Source organism: Urocitellus parryii, chromosome 2 (assembly GCF_045843805.1).
Source record: "Urocitellus parryii isolate mUroPar1 chromosome 2, mUroPar1.hap1, whole genome shotgun sequence".
In the NCBI taxonomy this organism is placed as follows: Eukaryota; Metazoa; Chordata; class Mammalia; order Rodentia; family Sciuridae; genus Urocitellus; species Urocitellus parryii.
In genome coordinates this window covers 161,516,098-161,540,515 of record NC_135532.1, presented here as the reverse complement: position 1 = coordinate 161,540,515, position 24,418 = coordinate 161,516,098, and the positions used below count along the sequence as shown (strand labels likewise).

At 36.1% G+C, this 24,418-nt stretch overlaps 1 protein-coding gene across 1 annotated transcript; it reads left to right on the top strand.

The window, feature by feature from the left end:
• Positions 1–1,182: 1,182 nt before the first annotated feature.
• On the top strand, positions 1,183–23,676 carry LOC113188114 (cell surface glycoprotein CD200 receptor 1-like). The gene is made up of 7 exons (XM_026396288.2): positions 1,183–1,256; positions 15,739–15,789; positions 17,445–17,765; positions 17,886–18,134; positions 22,158–22,257; positions 22,784–22,829; positions 23,551–23,676. The coding sequence occupies exons 1-7, from the start codon at positions 1,232–1,234 to the stop codon at positions 23,674–23,676; spliced, it is 918 nt and encodes a 305-aa protein (XP_026252073.1). The 5' UTR covers positions 1,183–1,231.
• The last annotated feature ends 742 nt before the right edge of the window (positions 23,677–24,418 follow it).

The window sequence follows — 24,418 nt, the reverse complement described above, 5'->3', positions numbered from 1 at the left end:
TCTAAATGCAGACTAACTGGCAACATTAGGCAGAGTTTTCATGGAAAGTTGGAATTCCAGATGGGTGTCAACTAAAAGATGAGTGTTTATTAATTTTGTTAAAATGACAGTGTAACTCTTCAAAGATGAAAGTAATTGCCAATGAGTACTGAACTGTGACATAAAATGATGCTCCCCTGGTGTCTACTTCATGAAAATATGTCACTTAATAGGGTAAAATGGACTTCGCAGATGTGATTAAGGATTGTGAGACAGAGAGATTATCCTGAATTATCTGATGGATTCAATACAATCACGAAGGGTCTTTATAAGAGGGAGGCAAGGGAGTCATGATCAGAGAAGGAGATGTGACAGTGAAGGAAAGGTTAGAATGATGTGGCCACAAGCCAAAGAATGCAGACATCCTTTAGTAGCTGGAAAGGACATGGAAGAGGTTCTCTCCATAAGCCTCCAGAAAAGCTGTAGCTCTGCTCACGCCTTGGTTTTAGTCCTTCCTATAAGACTCATTCCAAACTTCTGACATCCTACCTGGTAAGATACTAAGTTTGCATTGTGTTAAGCCACTAAGTTTGTGGTTATTTGTTAGACTAACAATGGAAAACAGACACTTCCAGACTTGTATGCAGATTTCCTTCCTACACAGCAATTTTATCCAGGATTTTTCAAGCAGAAATATTTCTTCCAGATCTGAATACTAAGGCTGTACACTTCAACCTGGAGAAAGCTTCTAAAAGGTATCATGACTGGGAAATGTATAGCCATGAACCCCAAACAGAGAAATATCCTGTCTTACTTTTTAATGTAAGTTTAGACAAATCCGTTTTTCTTGGGCATGTTCAATGTCTTACTGTAAAGTTTATCTGTGAGCAGCAGAAGTGAGAGGGGAACCAATGAGCTGAAAGATAACTCAATCAATCTGCTTCCTCTGTCTTTGCTTCAGCGCCTTGTACAGGAAATCTAATGCTGTGTCAAGTTCCAGAGAAGAGTTTCTTCTCTTCCAAGTTACTAATCAGGCTAAAACACATCCAGTAGGGGAAAGGGCTTGGAGGAAAGAAGTCCCCTGCTGCTGCTGGACTAAGAGGAACCAGCACCAAGAAGTCGACCGGAGGGAGCCTCGCCATGCTCACAGCTGCTCCTCTACCTGTAAGGAGGAAAAGTACTGAGTGAAGGGCAGAAAACAAAAACAGAAATGCTCTGCCCTTGCAGAACTCATGACCTAGGGCTACTCTTGATGTTGACCTCCTTCTTCGTGTCGGGTGAGTCTGAGTTCTCTTTGGGAGAATGACTGGTGAGAGACCTAGACTTAGCTCCTCTGGGGTTTTCTTTGCCTTTCTTATGGGACAATGCAAGCCATTGTAGCCATAGATGTAAGACGTTACCCACAGATTTATTTGATTTTATCATCTTTACTTTCTGTTTTGTCTTGTTTATTTTACTTTATCCTACCACAATATGTACATTTCTATGATATGCCTTACTGCCCCTTCCTTATCCCTCATTCCCCTTTTTCCAATAAGGCAGGCAAAAATTAAACACATACTAGCAGCAATCAAAGTTGTCTGAGTTCTCTTTATCTTCTTTGCTTCTTTAGGAAAAATAAATAAATATTTATCTTATCCCATTTAAGTCCACATTGTTGATAGCATAGATTAGGAAAGTTTACTGCTTTCTATTGGTTTTTATGACTAGGTACTTTTGAAATATAATATATGCATGCAGTTTTGCTGGAACACCTGTGATGTGTGTCTGTATTTTTCTTGAAGGTGTGTGGGCTGTAGGAAACACTTTCTGAATTAGAGGACACACTCCTCATCTTAGGTTCCTGTAGGAGTTGAAGAGAACATGGGGGCTACTGCGGGGGTGTCCTGTTTCACTACAGAGGGTTGTTAGGAGTTGATGTGATAGGGAGTTTGCAGGTTTCACTTTTAGTAGATGGAACAGTGGCAAAGGAACAATGTAGTTAGTTTTAAATTTTATAAATTTGATAATTGAAAGAGAAAAGGTATTTTTCCCCTCATTGGAATAACTCTAAAGTCATTTTTGTCTATCTTTCAGCAAAAAAAAAAATCACAGGTTTATCTTACTGGTGGGTACACACAAAATGACCATCCTCCACTACTGTACCTTTCTGAGAATTTTCACATATATTTTCTCTTTTGATCTGTACAGTAACCCAGTAAAGTATGCATGGAAGACATCTCTTCATTTTACAAAGATAGAAACTGAGGCTTAGAGAGATGACATGATTTGTTCAAGGTTAGAACAACTAGTATGTGTTCATACTCAGTTATAACATATGTCAGTAAACATCAGGAGACATTTGAAAGAGTGATTTTCTTCAATGTTTAACCCTTGTGCTACTCTCTGTTTCTCACTGCACCACTATTTAAATACCACTGAAAAAGGGAAAGCCAAAAATTTGTTATAAACTCACTATGGACTGTTATTCACTTAAAAAAAAGTGATCTGAATCTTTCCACAGTTGGAATCTTGTTTTAGAAAGCTCTTCTAAAAGGCTGTGCAGTGCCCAAGGTGGTCAGGGGAAGCCAGATAGTTGAGGTACTGTTTATGTTGATTCGAACTATTACTCTTGGTAAAGGGAAAAACATAACAAGATGAAAATATAATAATTTGAAATTTGAATGTTGAATGGTGTAAAATTTAAAATGATTTCTGTGCACAACGAGGAGATATTGCATACATCAAATCTCTGAAGTCTGTTCTTGTATCATTATAAAGTTGTCAAAATGTTTAGGCATCAAGATATTAAAAAATCCAGTTATGTGCAGTGATTTGGTGTGATAAATTCCCCCAAGAAATGATTTAGGAGAGTGAGAAGAAAACCACTTGTGGTGATTGCTTTATGTTTCTTACTGATATTGCTTTGTTGTCAATACTGCCTAATAGAAGCAACTCACTGTGCCCACGACACATTCACCAAGGAGCAAGAGAGCTCCTGGCTTCACGTTAACCATGCTTAACTGTTTACTTTTGTCTACGTATTTGCTTATAACTTTAAGCAATGTGGAGGTTAGTAGACAGAATTTAATAACAAAATACCTGAGGGTGAAACTAAAGGTAATTTTGATTGTCCATTCCAAAGCCAAGTTCCAAACCTTGTACAAAGTCCTCCTCCCTTCCACTCCTCCATATTCTCTGCTGCTCCTATCTTTTGAGTCTTGTCTTCTAGATTTTTTGTATGTGTTCAAATTTTATTTTCCCATTTCAATTAAAAGCAATGTACCTTTTACAAAAGTTATTGATTTCACCAAAAAGAGTTACTGAATAGGAACCCTCATCTTTATTTTGGGGGGATAATTTTTACTCATTTATCATCACCTTCCACTAGAGGGCAAGCAGGCAACAGAGGAAGTAGATAAAAATCAAGACTGAGCTATGGGGTAATTTGAGCAGAATTGCAAAAGATGGAGAAAGAGATTAAAAGCAGTTGTGAAAAAAAAAAGAAAGAAATAAAGAAGAGATTTATCTTTCTTTAATTTTAGCCCTTTCTTTTTTAGTTTGTGATAGTTGTGAATTTACATATTAAAATAATTTATAGGTATATTTTCCTATAATTGTTTAAGCAATTAATAAATATATTGGAAGGCCTTATTAAGAGCATAGAGTGTATTCAAAGCTGAGATGAAGTCTTTGGGAAAGATTTAAAATTAGTACATCTTGACTTTTTTTTTGTCTTGGAGCCCAGGAACAATCTGAAGAAAGTTGAAATGATGGTGGGTTGACTTGCTGAAGTCTTCGTGGAGGAGAAGTATCTGGAATTGGGCCTTGACTGATAGGTTGTAAAAGGTGGAATGATTTTAACTGGAGCAGGAATATATAATTCAAACCCATACCCCAAACCTATAAGATGAAAGGGGTAAAAGGAGGAAGAAGTAGTCTAAGAGATGAGGAGTTGAAGGAAGGGGGACCAGTTACAAGGTTGGGAACTTGACTCAGTGGTGGATGATTTAAATTATTTTCAGTTTTCCCCTCAGGTATTTTCTTATTAAATCTTGTCTACTAACCAGAAAGCAGAGAAGGAAATTGGGAGGGGGGGCCATGTAATGTGAGCAAAGTCAAGGGTTTTCGGGGGAGAAAGAAATTTAGTTTGATGGCACAGATATCGTGTGCTGTATGATAATAGGAAATAAAGCTGGGTTTCAGGGGTCTTTGGTAACTGAGTAGAGAAATCTGAGAATTGTGCATTAGACAAGGAGGGGTCATCTATTATTTTGTGAACAGGAAAATAATGTAATAAGGTAATATTTTGGGAGAATAGTATAGCAGCAGAGTCCCATTGAATGTTGGTAGCACTAAGTAAAAAACTTTATTTTGAAACAGGAGCCAAAAGATTCTACCCCAGTATTCAATGATCCACATTGTTGGCTGAGAAGGGAGTTTGTAGAGGAAGGTATTCAGCTCAGTTTAGGGAGGGAGAACACTAAGGAGGGAAATTCCTGTATGTACTTGGAAATGTAGCAAAATCCAGAGTTTGTGGGCAATTTATGAAGAGGATAATTCCACAAAAAGACTACCCATCAAAATACACATAACAGAATAAGCCCTAGAGATTTCTGGATTGGATCCTAAGGAGCCTAATTATCTCATTCCTCTTTATAACAGAGGGCAAGATCTAAGAAGAGATAGGAAGACACACATGATGAGCTATGAATTGTGTAGATAACCTTAAATGGGAGGAAAGATACTTTTGCTGAAATTGAAGAATGAGTTGAGAAGTTGGGTGTGGGAAGACTAATAAGTTAAGAATAGCAATAAGGAAGCCAGGCATGGTGGCTCATGCCTGAAGTCCCAGGAAGGTAGAGGCAGGAGGATTGAGAATTCAAAGCCAGCCTCAGCAAAAGGGAGGCACTAAACAACTCAGTGAGACCGTCTCTAAATAAAATACAAAATAGGGCTGGGAATGTGGCTCAGTGATAAAGTGCCTCTGAGTTCAATCTCTGGTGGTAGTGGGGAATGGTAATAAGGACATGTGAGAAAATTAAAGTGTTTATTGTATAAACTGCTTCTCAATAAGATTATCAGTATTTCAATAAATAGTGCTTGTTAATAAAATCAAACAGAGGTATTATGATTTTATAATGTATCAAAATATTCATCTATACAGTGATTAAAATGTAATAGTCATTAATATATTTTTGCCTTTTCTCCCAAATATTATTCAGGCATCAACACCAAGAAAATAATTTCCAACTTTTCCCAAATAGAATTTATAGGCCTTGCATATCTGAAAACCTAGACCCCATTCTGAGAACAAAATCTAATCTGTGTTTAAGGGAAGCACTATTGAAGAGTCCCAGGACTGAAGCAGGACTGGAAGTTTTTCCATTTCTAAAGATATAATTTTCTTCAAAAATCTCTAGCACTTTGAGTTAGTGATGGTGTTGCAGGTTATCTTGGAATCAGACTGATGTAGTTTCATGTGCAGAATATTTACTGGTAGAGGGAAAAGTCTTCCTGGGATCTCAACCAGCTGTTACCCACTCCTAACCCTATGGGGGGCTTTAGAGATATAATGGCCTTAAAGAGAACCTTCGTTCTCAAATTGGCTGGTCCTTTGTACTTTCAGTCTTCTGGTTATTGGATGAGGACTGTTCTAGGAAAGGTCTGACTTTGGGCAGGAAAACTGAGACAAATTGCTGAAGACGCTGGAGATGGAATGCTGAGTTCTACCAGTGCTCCCAGTAACATCCGTGGAATCTTTGCTTGAAGGAGATCCTGGGGCATGTCCACATCTACCATAGTTGGGGTTTCCAGTAATCTTTAGTCCTTTTTGATTTTCCCAGTTTCTATCTAGTATAGTATTATTTCCCTTTAGGTTGAAAAATTTCTTTTGTCATTTCTAGAAGTGTAAGTTTTCTGGCAAGGAGTTCTTTTAGTTTTCTTTTATATAAAAAAGTATTTGCTTTCATTCTTGAAGCATATTTTGGCTGGATGGAGAATTGGGGCTGAACTTTTTTTTTTCTTTCAGTACCTTAAAAATGTTTTACTATCTTGGATGAGAAGTCAGTTGTCCATATATACCATTGTTTTCCTGAATATAATGTGTTATTTTTTTTCTGGCTGCTTTCAACCTTTCTCTCTCTATTGTATTCAACAATTATAACATGTCCATTTTGTATGGTTATTTTCATCTTTAAGGAATTGCTTAGCCTCCTTAGATAGTAATTTACTGATCTGTGAAATGAAGAAGATGTACAACACTATTAAGAAGTGTAGAGTTTTCAGAAAGGAAGAACTTTAGAAATATCCAAATAAAATTATTTCATTTTATATGTAGGAAAATAAAGCCCAGGCATGTTTAAGAAATTGTTAATAATATCTATCACTTAACTTTATGGTAGATGAGCTGAGTTTGGAACACTTCCTTAGTACCAAAAAATAGAGGGGAAAGAGATGCAGCAAGTGTGTGTGGGGAAATCTAGGACATTTTGATGCACTTGAAATGGCAGCAAGAAATCAGAAGGAATAGCAGCTAGAGATTTGCAATTCTTGTTTAGGAAAAATAAGTTACAGCTAAAATGTGGGTCAGTTATACCTTACAAGGAGTGTCTGTCATGTGTCAGTCAAAGTCGTGTGCTTCATGTTGGGGATACTTGATCAAGAGAGACACAACATCCTACTCTCCTGGAGCTTAGAATCTAGTAGGGAAGATAGAGATTAAATACATTGTTGCAAATACCTTAATAATGAAGACTGTGAAAGGGAAAATAAAGTCTGATGTAGAAACACTTCACCCATGAGTTGGATATGGTCTGGGGGTTAGAAAGCTTCCCTGGGAAAGATATTTAAGACAAACAGAAAGAGCTAGAGTTGTGAGATGAACATTCCAGGCAGGTCAAACAGCTCACATGAAGCACAGAGAAAGCTAAGCCATGACCACAGGGGCAGAAACAAGGAGATCAAGTGTGGAGAGGTCAATTTGAAGTTCTGGGGGTTAGAGAGAGGGATGACAGAAGATGTAAAGAGAAAGAGGAGCAGGTGAAACTTTGGGGAGAGGTTGAAAGCACACTTGCATATCTGAGGAAAATACAGCTTGCAGAGAAGATATGGGAGTAATTGGTGAAGACAGGGAAGGAGATAGAGAGAGGCAAACATATTGGTGTCGTGGAGAAGAAAGTGATTTGTTGTTGATGCCTTCTCCAAGCATTCATAAGTGGATTCAAGAGTACATTGCAATGGGGACATATGTGTCATAGTAAATCATGTGTGTATCAAAGAGGTTGAGGCAAGGAGAAGTTTTTAAAGGCAAATTGAGGGGGTATTGTAAGTAATTTTGAAACAATAATTCTTGTCTATGAGGGTCAGTGACAGGGGTGGGGGCAGTCTAAGAATAAAGACAGTTGTTGGCCAGATGTCCTCGAAGAAGTATTGTTTGTGTACGGTTATAATAGCCTTTATGTCATGTTTATAATTGTTCTTATCAGACTTAAATATGGAATTTCCTCCTTCATAATTCTGGCTCTATTTATTTTATTCTGCTTTTAAAAACTAAGCCTTTGGGCTGGGGATATAGCTCAGCTGGTAGAGTGCATGCCTTGCATGCATGAGGCCCCAGGTTCTATCTCCAGCACCAAAACATACACACACTAAGCCTTCATACAAACAACCTCATTTTAATTCGAACAACTTTCATGGTACCAAAATCTGCCAAGCAGAGCACAAGTGTTGCAGAGGGGCCAAAAGTTTGACTCTACAATGCTGGTGACCTTCGAAATTGCATTTTGAGTAGAAAGTGTGGGAGCAGCCAGATTGCTGCTCTTGTTGAGGGAGTGCGTGGGAAGAATATTGAGGCTGTGGGCACAGACCACTCATTCTAGAAGTTAGGTAGCAAAGAAAGGGGAAAGGATCCTAGCTAAAAGGGGAAAGCAACATCTATTTTTTTTTCTGTCAACACAGGGGAAACCTGATTGTGCTTGAAGGAAATTATTTGAGAAAATTTAGTGACTCAGTAAAAGTGTCTTTCCAATCTGTGTGTGTTCATACTGTTTTAAGGTGGTTAGTGATTTTTCTTTTTTTCTTGACATTTTCTTACTTTACCATGGAATGCTCCTTTGCCCCAGAGGTTTATCCATTATATACTAAGGGAATACTTTGACTATATTTTGATTTTACAATTCATTTTATTGTATTGACAATTTATTGAAAAAAAATATCCAACTGGTAAATATTTGTGGATTCCAAATAATGAACTCCAGTTATTTTCAGTCTCCAAGAAAAATCATTCTATCTATCCTTAATTGACTCCCTCCTAGATGTTCCCCAGTGGTTGTTCTAAGCCAGTAATTTTAAGATAGTTGCTGGACAGAATCTTCTACAAAGCCTAAAATATTAAAGATCCTGGGGTGCTATCTCAAACTTATGTACTCAGACTTTCTAGGGTCTAAGCGGGTAGACTTCATGAATCTTTGCAGGTGGTTCCGATAGGAGCAAGGATTACAAGCACTGTAGTTTGAGTTAAAAACAAAAAACAAACAAACAAAATCCCTTCCATCCCTCTTACCCATCAGATGGCTGCTCACCTCCTAATTGACCCATCATTCAATGTGGACTTTTTTTTTTTTTTTTTTTTTTTATGTTCCCGGTTGGTAGGGCTCCTCCGAGCTGGGAGCTTGCCTCACGGATTCTGTCATGCCCAGAACTTTACACAGCTACTTGACACTGAGTAGCTACTCCAATAATGTTTGTTAACCCGAACTTCCTCAAAATGTCTCAAGTGTCTGTGATCATTCTTAATCTTTTTGTTCCTCTCAGAGATAAAATATCTGTCTTTTCACAAGCAACCCTCCATGTCTCTTGGCCCTCCAGTAGCCCTAGGATTGTTTTCCCAGTTAGCCTCCTCCTTCACCCCTGAAATTCTACCTCTCCCTCTTCCTATCTACAAACAAGCCTCACTCCCTGGTTCTCAAATGCCTCCTCAATCCTTACCGCTCCAGGCGTTGGTCTCTCTTTCAAATCTGACATGTACAGATGAAGCCACTGTCCCATTTTGCCCTCTTTCTAAGTCAGAATTCTTGAAAGCCTGGGTTTATATTTGTTGACTGGATTGCCTCTGCTCATCCCCTTTCGGTCTGGTTTCCACTGCTACCTTTCTACTGAAAATGCTCTCTTACAGATCTTAAAGGTCATCTATTGACATTCTTAGTACAGAATCATACAACTCCTTAGATCTTACTTTAAGACTTTCCCCACCATTTGATCTTGATTTTTCCTCTCATGAATTCTCTTACCGTGGCTTCATGGCTCTGCATTTACTGTCTACTTTTCTTCATTGTTTTTGTTAACTGTACTGCTTCCAACAGAACCCTGTGTATAAAAATTTTCAAAACTCTAGGTTTGGTCTTTCCCCTAATTTCCACATCAGAGAAACAATCTGGCAGCCCGTCGGATAGATCTGGCTATGGATACTTTTAGTTGCCTCAGGCAATATTTTTAAAAATGTGTATTAGCTGCCAATTAAAAAAAAATTTGGAGTGGTTTTTTATCTAAAATCTCTGATCTACTGTTGCTGTGAGGATCAAGTCAAATGATGCATATTAAGTACTTTGCACTATGTTTGCATTAATAAACATTGCAAAAATGGCAACTTTATTATTTTGCTTTCTTCAAAGCCTTTGTACATACTTCATGTTTAAATAGCTCCCTACAGGTTGACTTTCTGATTAGTTTCAGTTTTTTAAAAACTAAAAACCATGCTGGAATTAATATTTTAGCATACATATCCTTAGATATATGAATGTGCATATATATTCAATATCAATACATTCACTGAACACATTATTCTTTGTGATTATGGATACATATTTGTACAACATCTGCCTTAGGTCAGGGAACAAGTCTATTTCCATTAACAAGTTTTAGGTTAAATGACAGAAAATACCTCAAGAAAAGGAAAAATATATATTTAAAAAAAGGTGCAGCAAGATGGCTCTTGTCAGCACTGTGATCTACCAGTTGATACAGATGATTATCTTGGAAACTAGGATGAAATTTATTATTTACCAGGATTCTCTTTTGCTTTTGTAATTTTATTCACCCATTGATTATTATTCAGTTCTTGTATTTTAGAACTTATTACTTTCCTTAAGCATGTCTCATATTTTCTTTTTATAAACCATGTGGCTATTTTATTTTTATCTCTGTGCTGTAACTGAAGAGTAGAATTATTTTACTAGCTAAGTAACCTTCAACATATTATTTCTTCTTTTATCAGTCTATTCATATCTTTTGTCCAATTTTCTTTCAATTTAATTGTCTATTTCTTTTTTATTGTTTGTGTGTTTTCTGTACCATTCTTTCTTTTTTTGGGGGGTGGGGTGGGGAAATAAATGTGAAAAATTCTCCAGATTTTTGCTTGATAGCATTATTTTATTACTCAATTTCTTTTTGGTCATACAGAAGTTTTGGTCATACAGAAGTTTTTAACTGAAGTTTGCAAGAAAACAGTTTTGAAATTTGAATGATAGAACCACTAAATGAAGAAAGAAATAATCTTATTTATTTATTTATTTTCCTCATATAATGTCAGGATGTTTTCATAGATTTCAACATATATTTATTTGCATCCTATATTTCAGAAGTAGTAAATTTATTAAATATTAAATAATAATAAAGATGACAATTTGTAAAGATCATAATAAGCAATAAGAATGAATTCTACTTAGCTTACTACTAGTTTAGAGGCTCCCAGACCTATAAAGAAATATTAAAAGAAGTGTAAAAACGAAACTATAAAACACTATTCTCTCTTGGGTTATATTGTTATCTTATGAAATCGTAGCATTATTATTACTATTTTTTAGTCCACAGTTTCATCAGTTCCCTAACTGTGTTGTTTGTATTCCATCAGAAGACCTGAAAATGAATGAAAGGGCAGGACTTTTTTTTTTTTGCTTACTAACTCTAAACTTTAGAAATAATAAATAAATATTAACAATGATATTAACTATTTTAGTTTGGCATAATCCATACTCTATTTGGTTAGTAACAGTTACTGAATCTGGAGTTGTTATTGGGAATGATGAAATTTCAGAAATGCTATTTCTAGATTTTTTTTTTTTTTTTTTAGAATATAGCACACACAGTACAGCCTTTTACAACAGACGCATACTGTTGAACATCACAAGAAAGTCACGCGCTGTTTCTGAGAGCCTTTTCTCTCGATGGAGGAAGCTTCACGGAGTCTGGGTTTGCATAGTCATGGCTATGCAACGTCTGCTGAGTGGGTGGTTATGTGTTTGCTCAGGCGTATGACAGTGATGACATGGAAAAGGAAACTTCTGTTGCTCAAAGTTACTGAGAGGTTTCACTAGTAGTAAAATCACAAAACATTCTTACATTTGCTGATGATTTTGACTTAAACGGAAAAGGAGTTTTTTCTTTTTTTAACATTATTTTCAGTGTCAGGAGTTTTTGTTTGTATTTTGTTTTGTGTTTGTGTGGATACACATTCTAATGTTATGTGTGTTAAATCCTCATGTTTCTGATACCACTTTTAATATCCCATGTTTTAAAAATGGAGTGTGAATGAAACCTAAGAGTATTATCCTAGAGCACTTTTAAACAACCAAGTCTTAAGGGGTGGGAGTGATTTGCCCCCACACATACTAAGCCTCCCTCATTATTGACATTCCCCCACTTGAATAGTACATTTGTTACAGCTGATAAATCTACACATTTGACACATCATCACTACACAGAGTCCTAGTTTGTTATGTGTTCAATCTTGGGTTTATATTCTATGGATTTAGATTAATGCTTAATTACATTTTTCTACCAGTATAGCATTGCATAGAGTAGTTTCACTATCCTAAAAATCTTTTTTGCTTCATTTATTCATCTTACCTCTTACCCCTAGCAACTCATGATCTTTTACTGTTTTTATACTTTTGCATTTTTTAGAATGCCATGTTGTTGGAATGATACAGTATACTCCCTTTTCAGACTGTTTTTTTTTCATTTAATAATATACATTTAAATGTCTTCCATGTCTTTTCATGACTTGCTATTTCATTTTTTTAAGTAATGAGTAATATTCTATTTTCTTTCATTCCATTATCCTTTCACCTACTAAAGAATATCTTGGTGATTCCAAGTTTTGAAAATTAGGAATGAAGCTGCTCTCAAGGGCTGGAGTTGTAGTTCAGTGCTTGAGCCATTCCCTGGGTTCATTCCCCAGGACTACCAAAGAAGGAGGGGGAAGGAATAAAGCTGCTATTAATATCTGTGTTTAGGTTTTCATGTGGACATAAATTATGAAAGTAATTTTGTATCTGTGTTCATATCTGTATTTTTTGTAATCCCTTTTCTTATCTAAATTGCATTCGTGAGAACATCCAGTTGAAAAGCAATAATGAAAGTGATTGTCCTTACCTTGTTCCTGATCTTAGTAGGAAAGCTCTGTTTTCTCACCATTAATTATTATTGGCTTATTTATTGGTACCAGGAACTCAGGGGCACTCAACCACAGCCGCATCCCCACCTTATTTTGTATTTTATTTAGAGACAGGGTCTCAGTTGCTAAGCACCTCACTGTTGCTGAATATGGGTTTGAACTTGTGATCCTCCTGTCTCAGCCTCAGGAGCCACTGGGATTGCTTTTTTTTTTTTTAAATCATGAATAAGTGTTGGATTTAATTTAGTCAAGTGATTTTCTACCTATATTAATATGATTATGTGATTTTTTTCTTTTTTAGTGATGTGATGATTTTTTAAATTGATTTAATTGATATTTGGATGTTGAACTAGCCTTACATATGTGGGACTAATCCCACTTGCTCACGGAGTATAATCCTTTTTACATTCTTGGATTTCATTTTCTAAAATTTGTAGAGCATTTATATCTTCTGAAAGAGATTGCATAGAACCAGAATAATTTCTTCCTTAATTATTAGGCATAATTCACCAGTGAACACCTCTTGGCCTGATTTTTTTTTTTTTTTTTTTGGTTTAGAAGGTTACTAATTATTGATTCAACTTGTTTAATTTATATAAGCCTATTAAGATTGCCTATTTTTTCTTGTATGAGTTCTACAAAATTGTCTTTCATCCAAGTTATCCAATTTGTGGACATAGAGTTATTCATAATGTTCTTTTATTTTTCTGTTAATGTCCATATAATCTGTAATGATGTCCCCTCTTTCATTCATATATTATACCTTGCATGCTTTCTTTTTGTTAACTAGTATGGCAAGGGGCTTATCAATTTTATTGTTCTTTTCATAGAACAATCTATTAACAAATCTATGGTTTGTTAATTTTTTCTGTTAATTGTTTTCCCAACTTCATTCATTTTGCTCTAATTTTATTATGTATTTTCTTCTGCTTCTTTTTTTTGGGGGGGGGTTTACCCGGGATTGAACTCAGGGGCATTCAACCACTGAGCCACATCCCCTGCCCTATTTTGTATTTTATTTAGAGACAGGGTCTCACTGAGTTGCTTAGAGCTTCACTTTTGCTGAAGCTGGCTTTGAACTTATGATCCGCCTGCCTCAGCCTCTGGAGCCGCTGAGATTACAGGCATGCACCACTTTGCCTTGCTGCTGCCTTCTGCTTCTTTGAATTTAATTTCACCTTTTATTTATAGTATCCTAAAGTTGGAGTTTGGCTGATTTTACATCTTTTATCTCTAATATAGGCATTCAATGCTACAAATTCTGTGGAAACACAACTTTTGTTACTTCCCCCAAATTTGGAAAAGTTTATTTTCATTTACTTGAGAATATTTTTAAATTTGTGAGATTTCTGTTTTCATCCATGCATTATTTAGTATGTGTGGTATAATCTCTAAAATTGTGGGATTTTCCAGTTACCTCTCTGTTAATGATTTCTATTTTAATTTCACTGTGCTGAGAGCAGACATTGTATAATTTCTATTCTTTTATATTTGCTACTATATGTCCTATGGCTTCATAATGTGGTTTATTTTTGGTGCATCTGTTAGATGAGCTTGATGTGAATGTGGGCATAGAGTTATTCATAATGTTCTTTAGAGGTCCATTATGTCCAGTTGGTAGACAATTTTGTTAAGTTAAGCTAAATTCTGCCTATTTTATGCCTGCTGAATCTATTTCTCATACAGAGGTGTTGAAGTCTCCAACAATAATAGTGGATCATATATTTCTCTTGAAGTTATATCAATTTTTGTGTCATATGTTTTGATGCTTTTTTCTTAGGCACATACATGTTAAGGATTGTCATGTCATTTTGTAGAATTGACCCATTTATCATTATGTAGTTCTCTTTGTCTTCGATGACATTCCTTGGTCTTATCTCTTTTCTGCCCCAAGTTAATATAGCGATTACTGTTTTCTTCTGATTAGGGCTAGCACATGATATACCTTTCTCTCTTCATTTTAAACTATATGTGTCTTTATATTTATGGGGCATTTCTTATGGACAACATACAGGTTCATCTTGCTTTTTAATCCATCCTGATAATGTGTCCTTTAATTGGTACACTCAGACTACTGATATTCAAAGTGATTACTGATATATTTGAATTAATATCTATCATAGCTATTACTATTTTCTATTTGTTGCCCATATTATTTTTTCCTTATATTTATTTTTATGCCTTTCATGGATTTTAATTATTTTGTATGATTTTTTTTCTTTTTTAGCATATCAGTTGTGCTTTTTTACTTGCAGGGGTTGTAATATATTTACAGTTGGTCCAAGTTCACTTTCAACCAATACAATAGTATTTCATGGGTAATATGAGGACTTAAAAAAAAAAACTAGTCTTAATTCTTCCAACCTGTCCTCTGTGTAATTGCTTTTAAAATAAAATGCCTTTTTTTAAAAAAAAAAAAACAAAACAAAGTACATGTATAAAGACATGAATTGGTGTGAACATACTTTATATACAAAGATATGAAAAATTGTGCTCTATATGTGTAATGAGAATTGTAATGCATTCCGCTTTGTGTATTAAAAAAATCAATTAAAAAAACCACTATCATGAAATTGAAATATGAGGCATGGAATAGAAGATAAACATTTGCAATACATATACACAAAAATAAAATAAAATGGAATTTAGCAATCTTTCATGAGGTCTAAATTGACTTTAAGCAATTCTATAGAACCCAAAGGAAGAAAAGCATGTGGGTCTCAGGAACTACTGAACTATAAAGCTGAAGTCTATAAGGACTCTAATCTAGGTTCCTCCTTTTGATTCTGCATATTTTTCCTTTATTTTCTTCCAAAGTAGGGAACAATAGGGAAAGAAGAGGGATGGATTGACTCTTGTCAATTCTGATTCTAAAATCCTTGAGGAAAGGGGCTCTGCTTTGTCCATTTGGGTGAGGTGCCTGTCATTGGACCAACTTTAAGTACAGAATGGCACATGGGGAAAAGAGTTTAACCAGATCAGTTCATGTGAAATGCCTACACTGGATCAATCCCCCAGGGGCTGAGAAGGGGGCTGGGAGTAGAAGAAGGGAGGCAGGGTTATCTTGTATAAAATGGTTGACAAAGTTAGGTATTTCATAGATGGAGACTCTTTAATAACTTATGAGTATCATTGTCAAAATAGTACCATGATTTTACCCCTACATGGCACACTTCTAATTTCTATTTTGCAATGATTTCTGTATAATTTTAGTGATGGTTAACTGATTGTCTTTCCTGTAAATGAGACTTTTTTGAGAGATAATAGATCCATATATTTGAGAATATAAAATTCATTTAATTTATGCCTCTCTAAATATTTTCTAGATTCAAGTAGTTCATGCATGGATGGAAATCAGACATTATCTCCTACAGAAGGTAATATGCTTCCTTATCGAGGGCCAGCATTGAGGGGTTGAACTTTGTTAGTTACAGTGGCTGATGGCCTGACAGTGGGCCAGCCTCATGTCTAACTATAGAATATGGTGATCTCAGTGCTGTGGTGTGAGGTACCCTGAGGATCCAACCACTGCTTGCTTCCCCAAACAAGGCTCAGTCTTACTTGCCTCTACAACTTTGTCAAGTTGGAGTGGTGGAAAGAGCATGGGTTGAACTTCCTGTCAGCTCTAAGTTCAAGTCCTCTCTCTTTCTTCATCTAGTTATGTGATCTTTAGCTGACCATGAATACCCAGAAAAGACAAGTGACCCTATAATGGAAAGGAGAGATGTTGTTGAGTACAGAGTTTAGCACAACCAAGGTTCATTCACATAAAAAGTTTGTCCCACTATAGCTGCTTCTGCCCATGTTAAAGTGATGATGACACTGACCTCACTTTTGTTAGAGATGAGCTATGGCAGATGCGTTGGTTGAGTAATCATCTCTCGGCAAACCACTCTCAGTCATGGACAGTTCATGTTGGTTTATGACAAGTGTGGGGGTCTGTGTTAAAAATTGCTTGAAGGTCACAGAGCTTAATTTTTTCCTTTAAAAGAGGTACAAAAGAATCTACTTTTGTATTAAATCTGATAACTAGATTGAACATACAGAAACCAAATCTGTGATCAAAATTTACTTAAAAGCAGTTGCAGGCAGGCCAGCTGCACTCTCTGGAAGTGTATGTTTAACTGAACTGCAAGAAAGGGAAAAATATCTAAAGGCTGTGTTTGACAATATCACATCTTGGCAATCCCAAAACAATTTTTTGTCTTTGTTTCTTAATTTATATGCCACACTGTTTTTTCATCAGAAATAAATATTTTTAGACATCTCTTATCACTAGACATCATCATTTTTAATTTTCATGTAATTACTAATTTGATGAAACAGCAGATTATTCTAAATTCTATTAATTCCCCTGACTTTTTTTTATTGCCCGAAAACATAAAGTTTCTAGCTAGTTCACCCTGAATTCCATTTGAGTTACTTTTAATGAAAGTACCATATACTTTTCACATCTGTGTCAACAGTTAAGGATTGGCATTTAGATTTGAAGTTACTGATATTTTTTACTTATCAAAACTCAAGGGGAGACAACCACATGACCAATTATTCCATCATAAATTATATGATAAATCCAACATTGCTCACCACCAAAACATTAGATTTAGGACACTGCTTTTGTCATTTAATCTATAATTCTCTATAATTCTCTTTTTTGTCTGTTTCTATATACCAAAATTCTGATCTAATTCCAATATTCTCATAATGAATATTCTTTCTACATTAATGAATAAGTTAGAATAAATTGGTCAACATTTGGATTTGGTTTGATACATTTTGTATTTTTGTGAAAGTTAACTTATTGTGTAAATCTGGAATAAGATCACCAGGAAAGCAAGGTTCTAGTACCACTTTATGTAATCTTCCTTGAGGCAGGGTTATTTTGTATAAAATGGTTGACAGTTAGGTGTTTCATAAATGGAGACTCTTTAGTAATTTATGAGTATCATTGTCAAGATAGTACCATGAAAAATCAAAAACACAAAGTTCTTTATCAAGGTTTTCTTTTCTCATTCTCCTTGTGTGTGTCCAGATAACACTTGGCTATCTGTGCAGATGGGTACAAAGGCTGTGCTCTGTTGCCCTCGTATTCCACCAACATCAGTGTTGATACTAACAACATGGAAAATATACCTCAGAGACAAGCCTTCGTGCAGCATGTCCCTCAACAGAGAAACAAATCAGACCGGGAACAACAACTGTACTGATGGGAGAATTTCCAGGGCCTCCAGACCTGACCAGAATCTTGAACTTCAGATCCATCCAGTGTCCATCTCACATGAAGGGGATTACAGGTGTGAAATGGGAGCAACTGATGGAAATTTTGAACATACATATCACCTCCAAGTGTTAGGTAAAGAATGTCGTCTACTGTGATATTTTGGGTTACTGGATTTGTGACTGAAACAGATGTCTCTGTAATCCCATAACCGTATGTTGAGACTGAAGCATGATTTCCTTTCCATCTCTGCAGTGCCCCCTGAAGTGATCCTGTCTCCGGAGAAGAATAGAACTGTGGAGTGCAAAGCAATTGCAGGCAGGCCAGCTGCACAGATTTTTTGGGCCCCAGAGGGGGATTGTGTCACTGGGAAAGAATACCAGGACAATGGCACAGTGACAACCAGGAGTAGGTGCCATTATCCAGATGGCAATCTGTCCACCGTGACCTGCTTGGTCTCCCACCCGACTGGCAACAGGAGTCAATCCATAGATCTGCTTCCTGGTTAGTAATTCTAGTTTTTTTCTCCCCCATTCTTTTAGAGGCATTATGTCAGAAAGGAAAAAAGAATGTACAGAGAAATTTCATTTATAGATACCCCACTTTAGCCTCCACTTTAATCTCTAGTTTCCAAAATAAAAAGATAGGTCTAGAAGAATATCACATACATTGTTGTAAAAAGCAATATTTTAGAATATAGTTTATTCTACTTTTAAAGCTCACTTCTATGCTGATCATAAATCGGGTTGAGTAGTATATTTTTAAAAGAACACACATGTATTTAATAGAAGTATTTCATTCTCCCTTCCCAGACCACTGACGGTCAGGCTTTCCCTCTGAGGTAGGAGACTGGAGGGTTATTTTCTGAAGGCACTTTTCAGAGCCCAGCCCTCCCTCTAGTATTGCTCTGCAGTCTGGCACCTCATCTCCACCCTCCATGATGTCTGGATCCTTGACTCTAGATCACATTCTGAGACCAGACGCCCCTTTTACTGTTGGTTAGGGAAGGGTGTGGCAGGGCACTTGGCAGCTTATCTGTTCTTTTTTTTTTTGAGAGGGGTACTGGGCACTGAACTCAGGGACACTTAGCCCGCTGAGCCACATTCCCAGCCCTATTTTGTATTTTATTTAGAGACAGGGTCTCACTGAGTTGCTTAGCGCCTCGCTGTGCTGAGGCTGGTTTTGAACTCCTGATCCTCCTGTCTCAGCCTCCTGAGTGTCTGGGATTACAGGTATGCACCACTGTGCCTGGCTGCAGTTTACCTGCTCTAACACAGACTTTCAGAGATACTCCCAACTTTTAGCTCTACACTTTAGTCCCCTGCCAGGTACTACTTTTTCTATTGCTTTTACGCATTTATCTCTTTTTAAAGCTCTATTTTATTTGTAATTGACATAATAATTTTATATATCTATGGGATATAAAGTGATAAATTGATACATCTCTACATTGTGAAATGATCTTTCACAGTAATTAGCATATCTCTCAACTCAAATATTTATCATTTATTCATGGAAAGACCATTTTAAAATCCTCTAGTGATTTTAGAATATTTGATGCTTTCTATTCTTTCTGGAGGTTTGTGGGCACTAAGATTTTTCACTTATTTCACTGTTTAAATCATTTGCAATTCTTCCATTTGTTTTCTTTTTACTCAAAAAAAGGTTGTAATCTTTCATCTGTTCTTGTCTTCATTCCTGTTCTCTTTGTCTTTGGAAGTCTATATTTTAAACCTTTTCTTACTGATATTTTAGTAAGTTTTAAGAAGGGAGAAGGGCAAAGTCTGTGTTTAAATCACAATTTTTCAATATTCATTCCTGTTTTGTTTTAAAAGAGTCTAGCAGTATTTATTGAGAAGAGTAATTGTGTCTCGGTGGTACATAAAATCCACCGTCCAGTGTTATGACAAGATGCTGTATTTATAGAATATAGAATTGAAGGGACCATCTAGTTCAAACTTCCATATAGTGCAAAAATCTAGTCTGCCTTCCTTGCACATCCAGTAAGAGATATCTCATTAGCTTGGAAAAGAGAATTTCAAAAACAATGTTATTGTTTTAACAATAAAAGCCAAGTATTTTTTTTTTCAAATAAAATACTGAGAAGTTCAACTTTTAAAAACGTGAATTATTGAAGGAAGTTGAAGGGACTGGACCCCAGCCTGCTCAGCCTGTACTTCCTCCTCCTTCTGCTGCCCTCAAGCCACATTCATGAAACACAGGAGCACAGTTTTGCAAAGAGTGCTTAATTTTTTTTGTTGTTGTTGTTTTAATTAGTTATATATGACAGCAGAATGCATTTCAACTAATTGTACACAAATGGAGCACAATTTCTTACATCTCTGGCTGTACATGATGCAGAGTCACACTGTTTGTGCAGTCATACATGTACATAGGCTAATAATATCCATCCCATTCCACCACCCTCCCCACCCCCAAACCTTCTCCCCTCCCCTCACTTCCCTCTGTTCAATCCAAAGTTCCTTCATTCTTCCCTAGCTCCTCCTCCCCCGCCCGTCAGTATGGATCAGCATCCACATATCAGAGAAAATATTTGACCTTTGTTTTTTTGGGGATTGGCTTATTTCACTTAGCATGGTATACTCCAACTACATCCATTTACCTGCAAATTCCATAATTTCATTATTCTTTAAGGCTGCATAATATTCCATTGTGTATATATACTACATTTTCTTTATCCATACATCTGTTGAAAGGCACCTAGTTTGGTTCCTTAGTTTAGCTATTGTGAATCGAGCTGCTATAAACATTGATGTGGCTGTATCACTGTAGTATGCTGATTTTAAGTCCTTTGGGACTGGGATAGCTGAGTCAAATGGTGGTTACATTTCAAGTTTTCTAAGGAATCTCCAGACTGAAAACAATGCTTCTTGATCTGGCAATTTGTTTTTTGACTTTTGCAGTTTGACTGAGTTATACTGTGGCCAGAAGCTAACAGATAATTTAAGGTTGCTGCTTTACCTTCATCTTAGTTTCAATGCCTGAGAAGAAAGGTGACTTTAGAATTAGGGTTCTTTTCCCAATTACCTTCCTTTATAATGAATCATTTTTTCCTGAATGCTGAAGGTGAGAAATTTTATGTGGAAACACATAAAATTTTCATATAACCCCTGGTCCACCCAGGCACAATCCCCCCCACTATAGGCATCCCAAACCACGTATTATACTTATTACCATCTATGAACCTACATTGGCACACTACCCAAAGTACACAGTTCATATTAGGGTTCACTCTTGATGGTATACGTTTTATGAGTTTAGACAAATGTATATTGCCATGTAGAGTCTGACTGCTATAAAAATCTTCTGTGCTTCCTCCTTGCCTTCTATTCCTGGCAATCACTGATCTTTTTATTGATTCTGTTGTAGTTTAGATATGAGGTGTCCCCCAAAAGCTCATGTGTAAGACAATGCAAGAAAGCTTAGAGGTGAGGTATTTGGAGTATGAGACCCTAACTTAATCAATACATTAATTCCTAAATAGGTATTAACTGGTGGTAACTGTAGGCAAGTAGGGTATGGCTGGAGGAGGTGGGTCATTGGGGCATGCCTCTGGGTGTATTTGGTCCATGATGAGGGGAATCTCTCGTTCTCCTTCCTGGTTGCCATATTCCCATCTGCTTCCCTCCTCTACACCCTTTCACCATGATGTACTGTCTCCTGTTCAGACCAGAGCAATGCGGTTGTCTGTCTATGGACTGAGACCTCTGAAACCTTGAGCACCCAAATAAACTTTTCCTCCTCTGATTGTTCTTGTCAGGTCTTTTGGTCACAGCAGTGAAAAAAAAAAAAAACACTAAATCAGTCTTCTCAGACTTGCCTTTTCTAGAATACCATATAGTTGGAATCATATAATAAATAGACTTTCAGTTTGGCTTGTTTCACTTAATAGTATGTGTGTTAGTCAGCCTTTTATCCTTGTGACCAAAATACCTGACAAGACCGACTTAGAGGTGCAAAAGTTTATTTTCGCTCATGGTTTCAGAGACGTAGTCCATGCTTGGTGGGTTGCATTCCTCTGGGCCCACGGTCAAGTGAAGCATCATGATGGAAGGGCAGCAAGGAGGAAAGCTGGGGAGTTCATGGCAGCCAGGAAGCTGAGGGTAGGGGAGGGCAGGGAAGGAGGAGAAAGAGAATAGAAAAGAGAGGAAGCAAGGGAGGAGTCCAGGGGGATAGGATAGAGTCCTCAAGGGCTCACCCCCAGGAATCCACCTTCCCCAGGCATTCCCCACCTGCCTCAGTTATCTCCGAGTTCATCTGTTCAAATTAGAATGCACCAATTAGGTTACAGCTCTCATAATCTGATCATTTCACCTTTGAACGTTTTTATATTAACATAGGAGCTTTTAGGGGAATACCTCATATGCAAACCATAACAATATACACTTAAGTTTTCTTCATGTGTTTTCATGGCTTAGTAGCTAATATATTTTTTAATCACTGAATAATATTCCATTATCTGAATTTGCCACATTTGAATCATACATTTTTCTGTCTATGTTGCAGGTGCCAAAGGAACAGAAAAATTGTATTATCTATACATCTTCATCCCTGTTATTTTGGTCATTGGGGGATTCATTTGTTGTTTGAAAATCAGCGGTTACAGGTATTGACTGATGAATGTTTTTCTGGTCTTAGCTTTATTGGACCAGAAAACAGTCAGACATACAGAATTGACAGACTGGGTAACTTAGAATATTAATAGCCTTTCTCTCATAGTCAAAAAGAGTCTCTTGGAGGTGTTAGATATGTATACTTTGAAGAGTACTCAGGCATGCAAGCATGGGGAATTAGGCTATTTAGGGCAGGATCTTGGGAGACACAGTGCATATTAATTTTTTTATTTATGAAAATAATCATAATAGTTCCTTTAATGTACCCAAAAATGTGCCACATATATTCTATTGCTTCAAGTTTCTGTTGCATAATTTTACTTCCTTTTCTAAAATTCAGAATTTTCTCGATTGAGTGTATTAAGCACAAGCAGTATTCTTCACTCATTTCTGGTAGTTCATTCCCAATTTATTATGGTTTCTATCAAAATGAACTTTGGTATACGTTTTGGCTTTTGCATTTTTCAATCTAAACAATGACATTTTCTGCATTCATTTCAGCTTATTTCATCTTTATAGAAAATGTAAATTGAAAAAACCAGAAGCTACTACAGTTGTTGAGGAGGTAAGATAAGACAAAAAAGAATATTTACAAGCTTTTAAGGTGCATAGTCTGAAAACTTAGCAACATCATTTGTAATTTATATCAGTTGAGTTTCCATCAAAACTAAAAAAACTCTGATTTTACAATGCTGATATTTAGGTGTACTTATTTTTGTTAATTATCTATCAAGCACTATTTATGCATCACCCAAATCCACATTTTCATCTCATAAACTATATCCTAATCATATAATATTTGCCTCCTGTGGACTTTGAAGAAACTGAGTTGGTGTTTCCTTTCCCATGGAACCATCTGTAATTCTTGACTTCCCTTTTTCAAGACAATTATCATTTCCTGTAAAACCTATCTTGCTCCTTAATTTCTTGTATGCAGTAGCTTACTAAGTCTTTAACTCTCTCCTTTGAGAAGTACTTCTTATAACTCCAACTACCATGTATAATACTTTAATAAAAAAAGAAAAACACTTCTTATGTCACTCCAGTGTCTATTTCTTCTTCCACACAGCTATCACCTCACACACAGATGTAAGTAATCAACAAATACTTTTTGATAGGGTATTAGAGCAAGACCTTGCTCCAATGTTCATGGAAGCTCAGAGACACAAATATAAGCACTATTGATATGCACTAAAGCTGTGGGCATCTGTTAGAAAAAATGCAGGTGATTTCTATAATGATTTCTGGCCTTTCTGAACTGATTTTGACTTTGACTTCTTTCTTAGGATGAAATGCAGCCCTATGCCAGCTACACAGAGAAGAATAATCCACTTTATGATACTATAAACAAGGTGGAGATACCTCAGGTGTCACAAAGTGAAGTTGATGGCACGGGCCTCCATACTTTATAAATTATTGGACTCTAACACCAAGAAAAACAAGTCAAGATACAGTCCAACTACTGTTTGGCTTTTCTTACAGTTCTTAAACAGAAGACCTATTTTAAAATTAGTCTTCCTAAGGTTCTTGGAGGACAGAGGTTTTCTAATGAATTTGCATGTCTATCTTTCTGCAATTGGAATTTTAGACTCAGCTGCTATTTTTTGAAGAACTGACGTTATTATCACAAAGAAAGTGCATGCTCATGATAACATTTGAATGGTGCAATACAATGAATAGTGAAATGTTTCCTCAAGAAATAATTTTCCAGAAGGAAGAATCATCAATAGTTTTTTATGTATTCTTCTAGAAATTTCTATGTACATATGACATGTGTATATGCCTGTGGTGGTTGTATGCATTTAAATGTCATTTTACATATGTTTTTGTACTATTATGTATATACATATATATATATATATATTTACACATTTCTTATCAAGATACAAATGGGAACATACTGTAATGCTGTTATATTCTTATAAAAAGCTAATAATGCAAACTTAGAGATCTTATCAGCAGAAGCAAAGCTACCTCATTCTTTTGTAATGACTACATAAATTCCACTATATGATAATTTAATTAGCCCCTGCCCTAGCGGTGAACATTTAGATTGTTTTAAGTTTTGTTTGTGGTATAAACAATATAATGTCAAATGTTTTATCTGGATATATCTCTTTGCATTTGTTTAAGTGTGTCTGTGAAATAATTTTC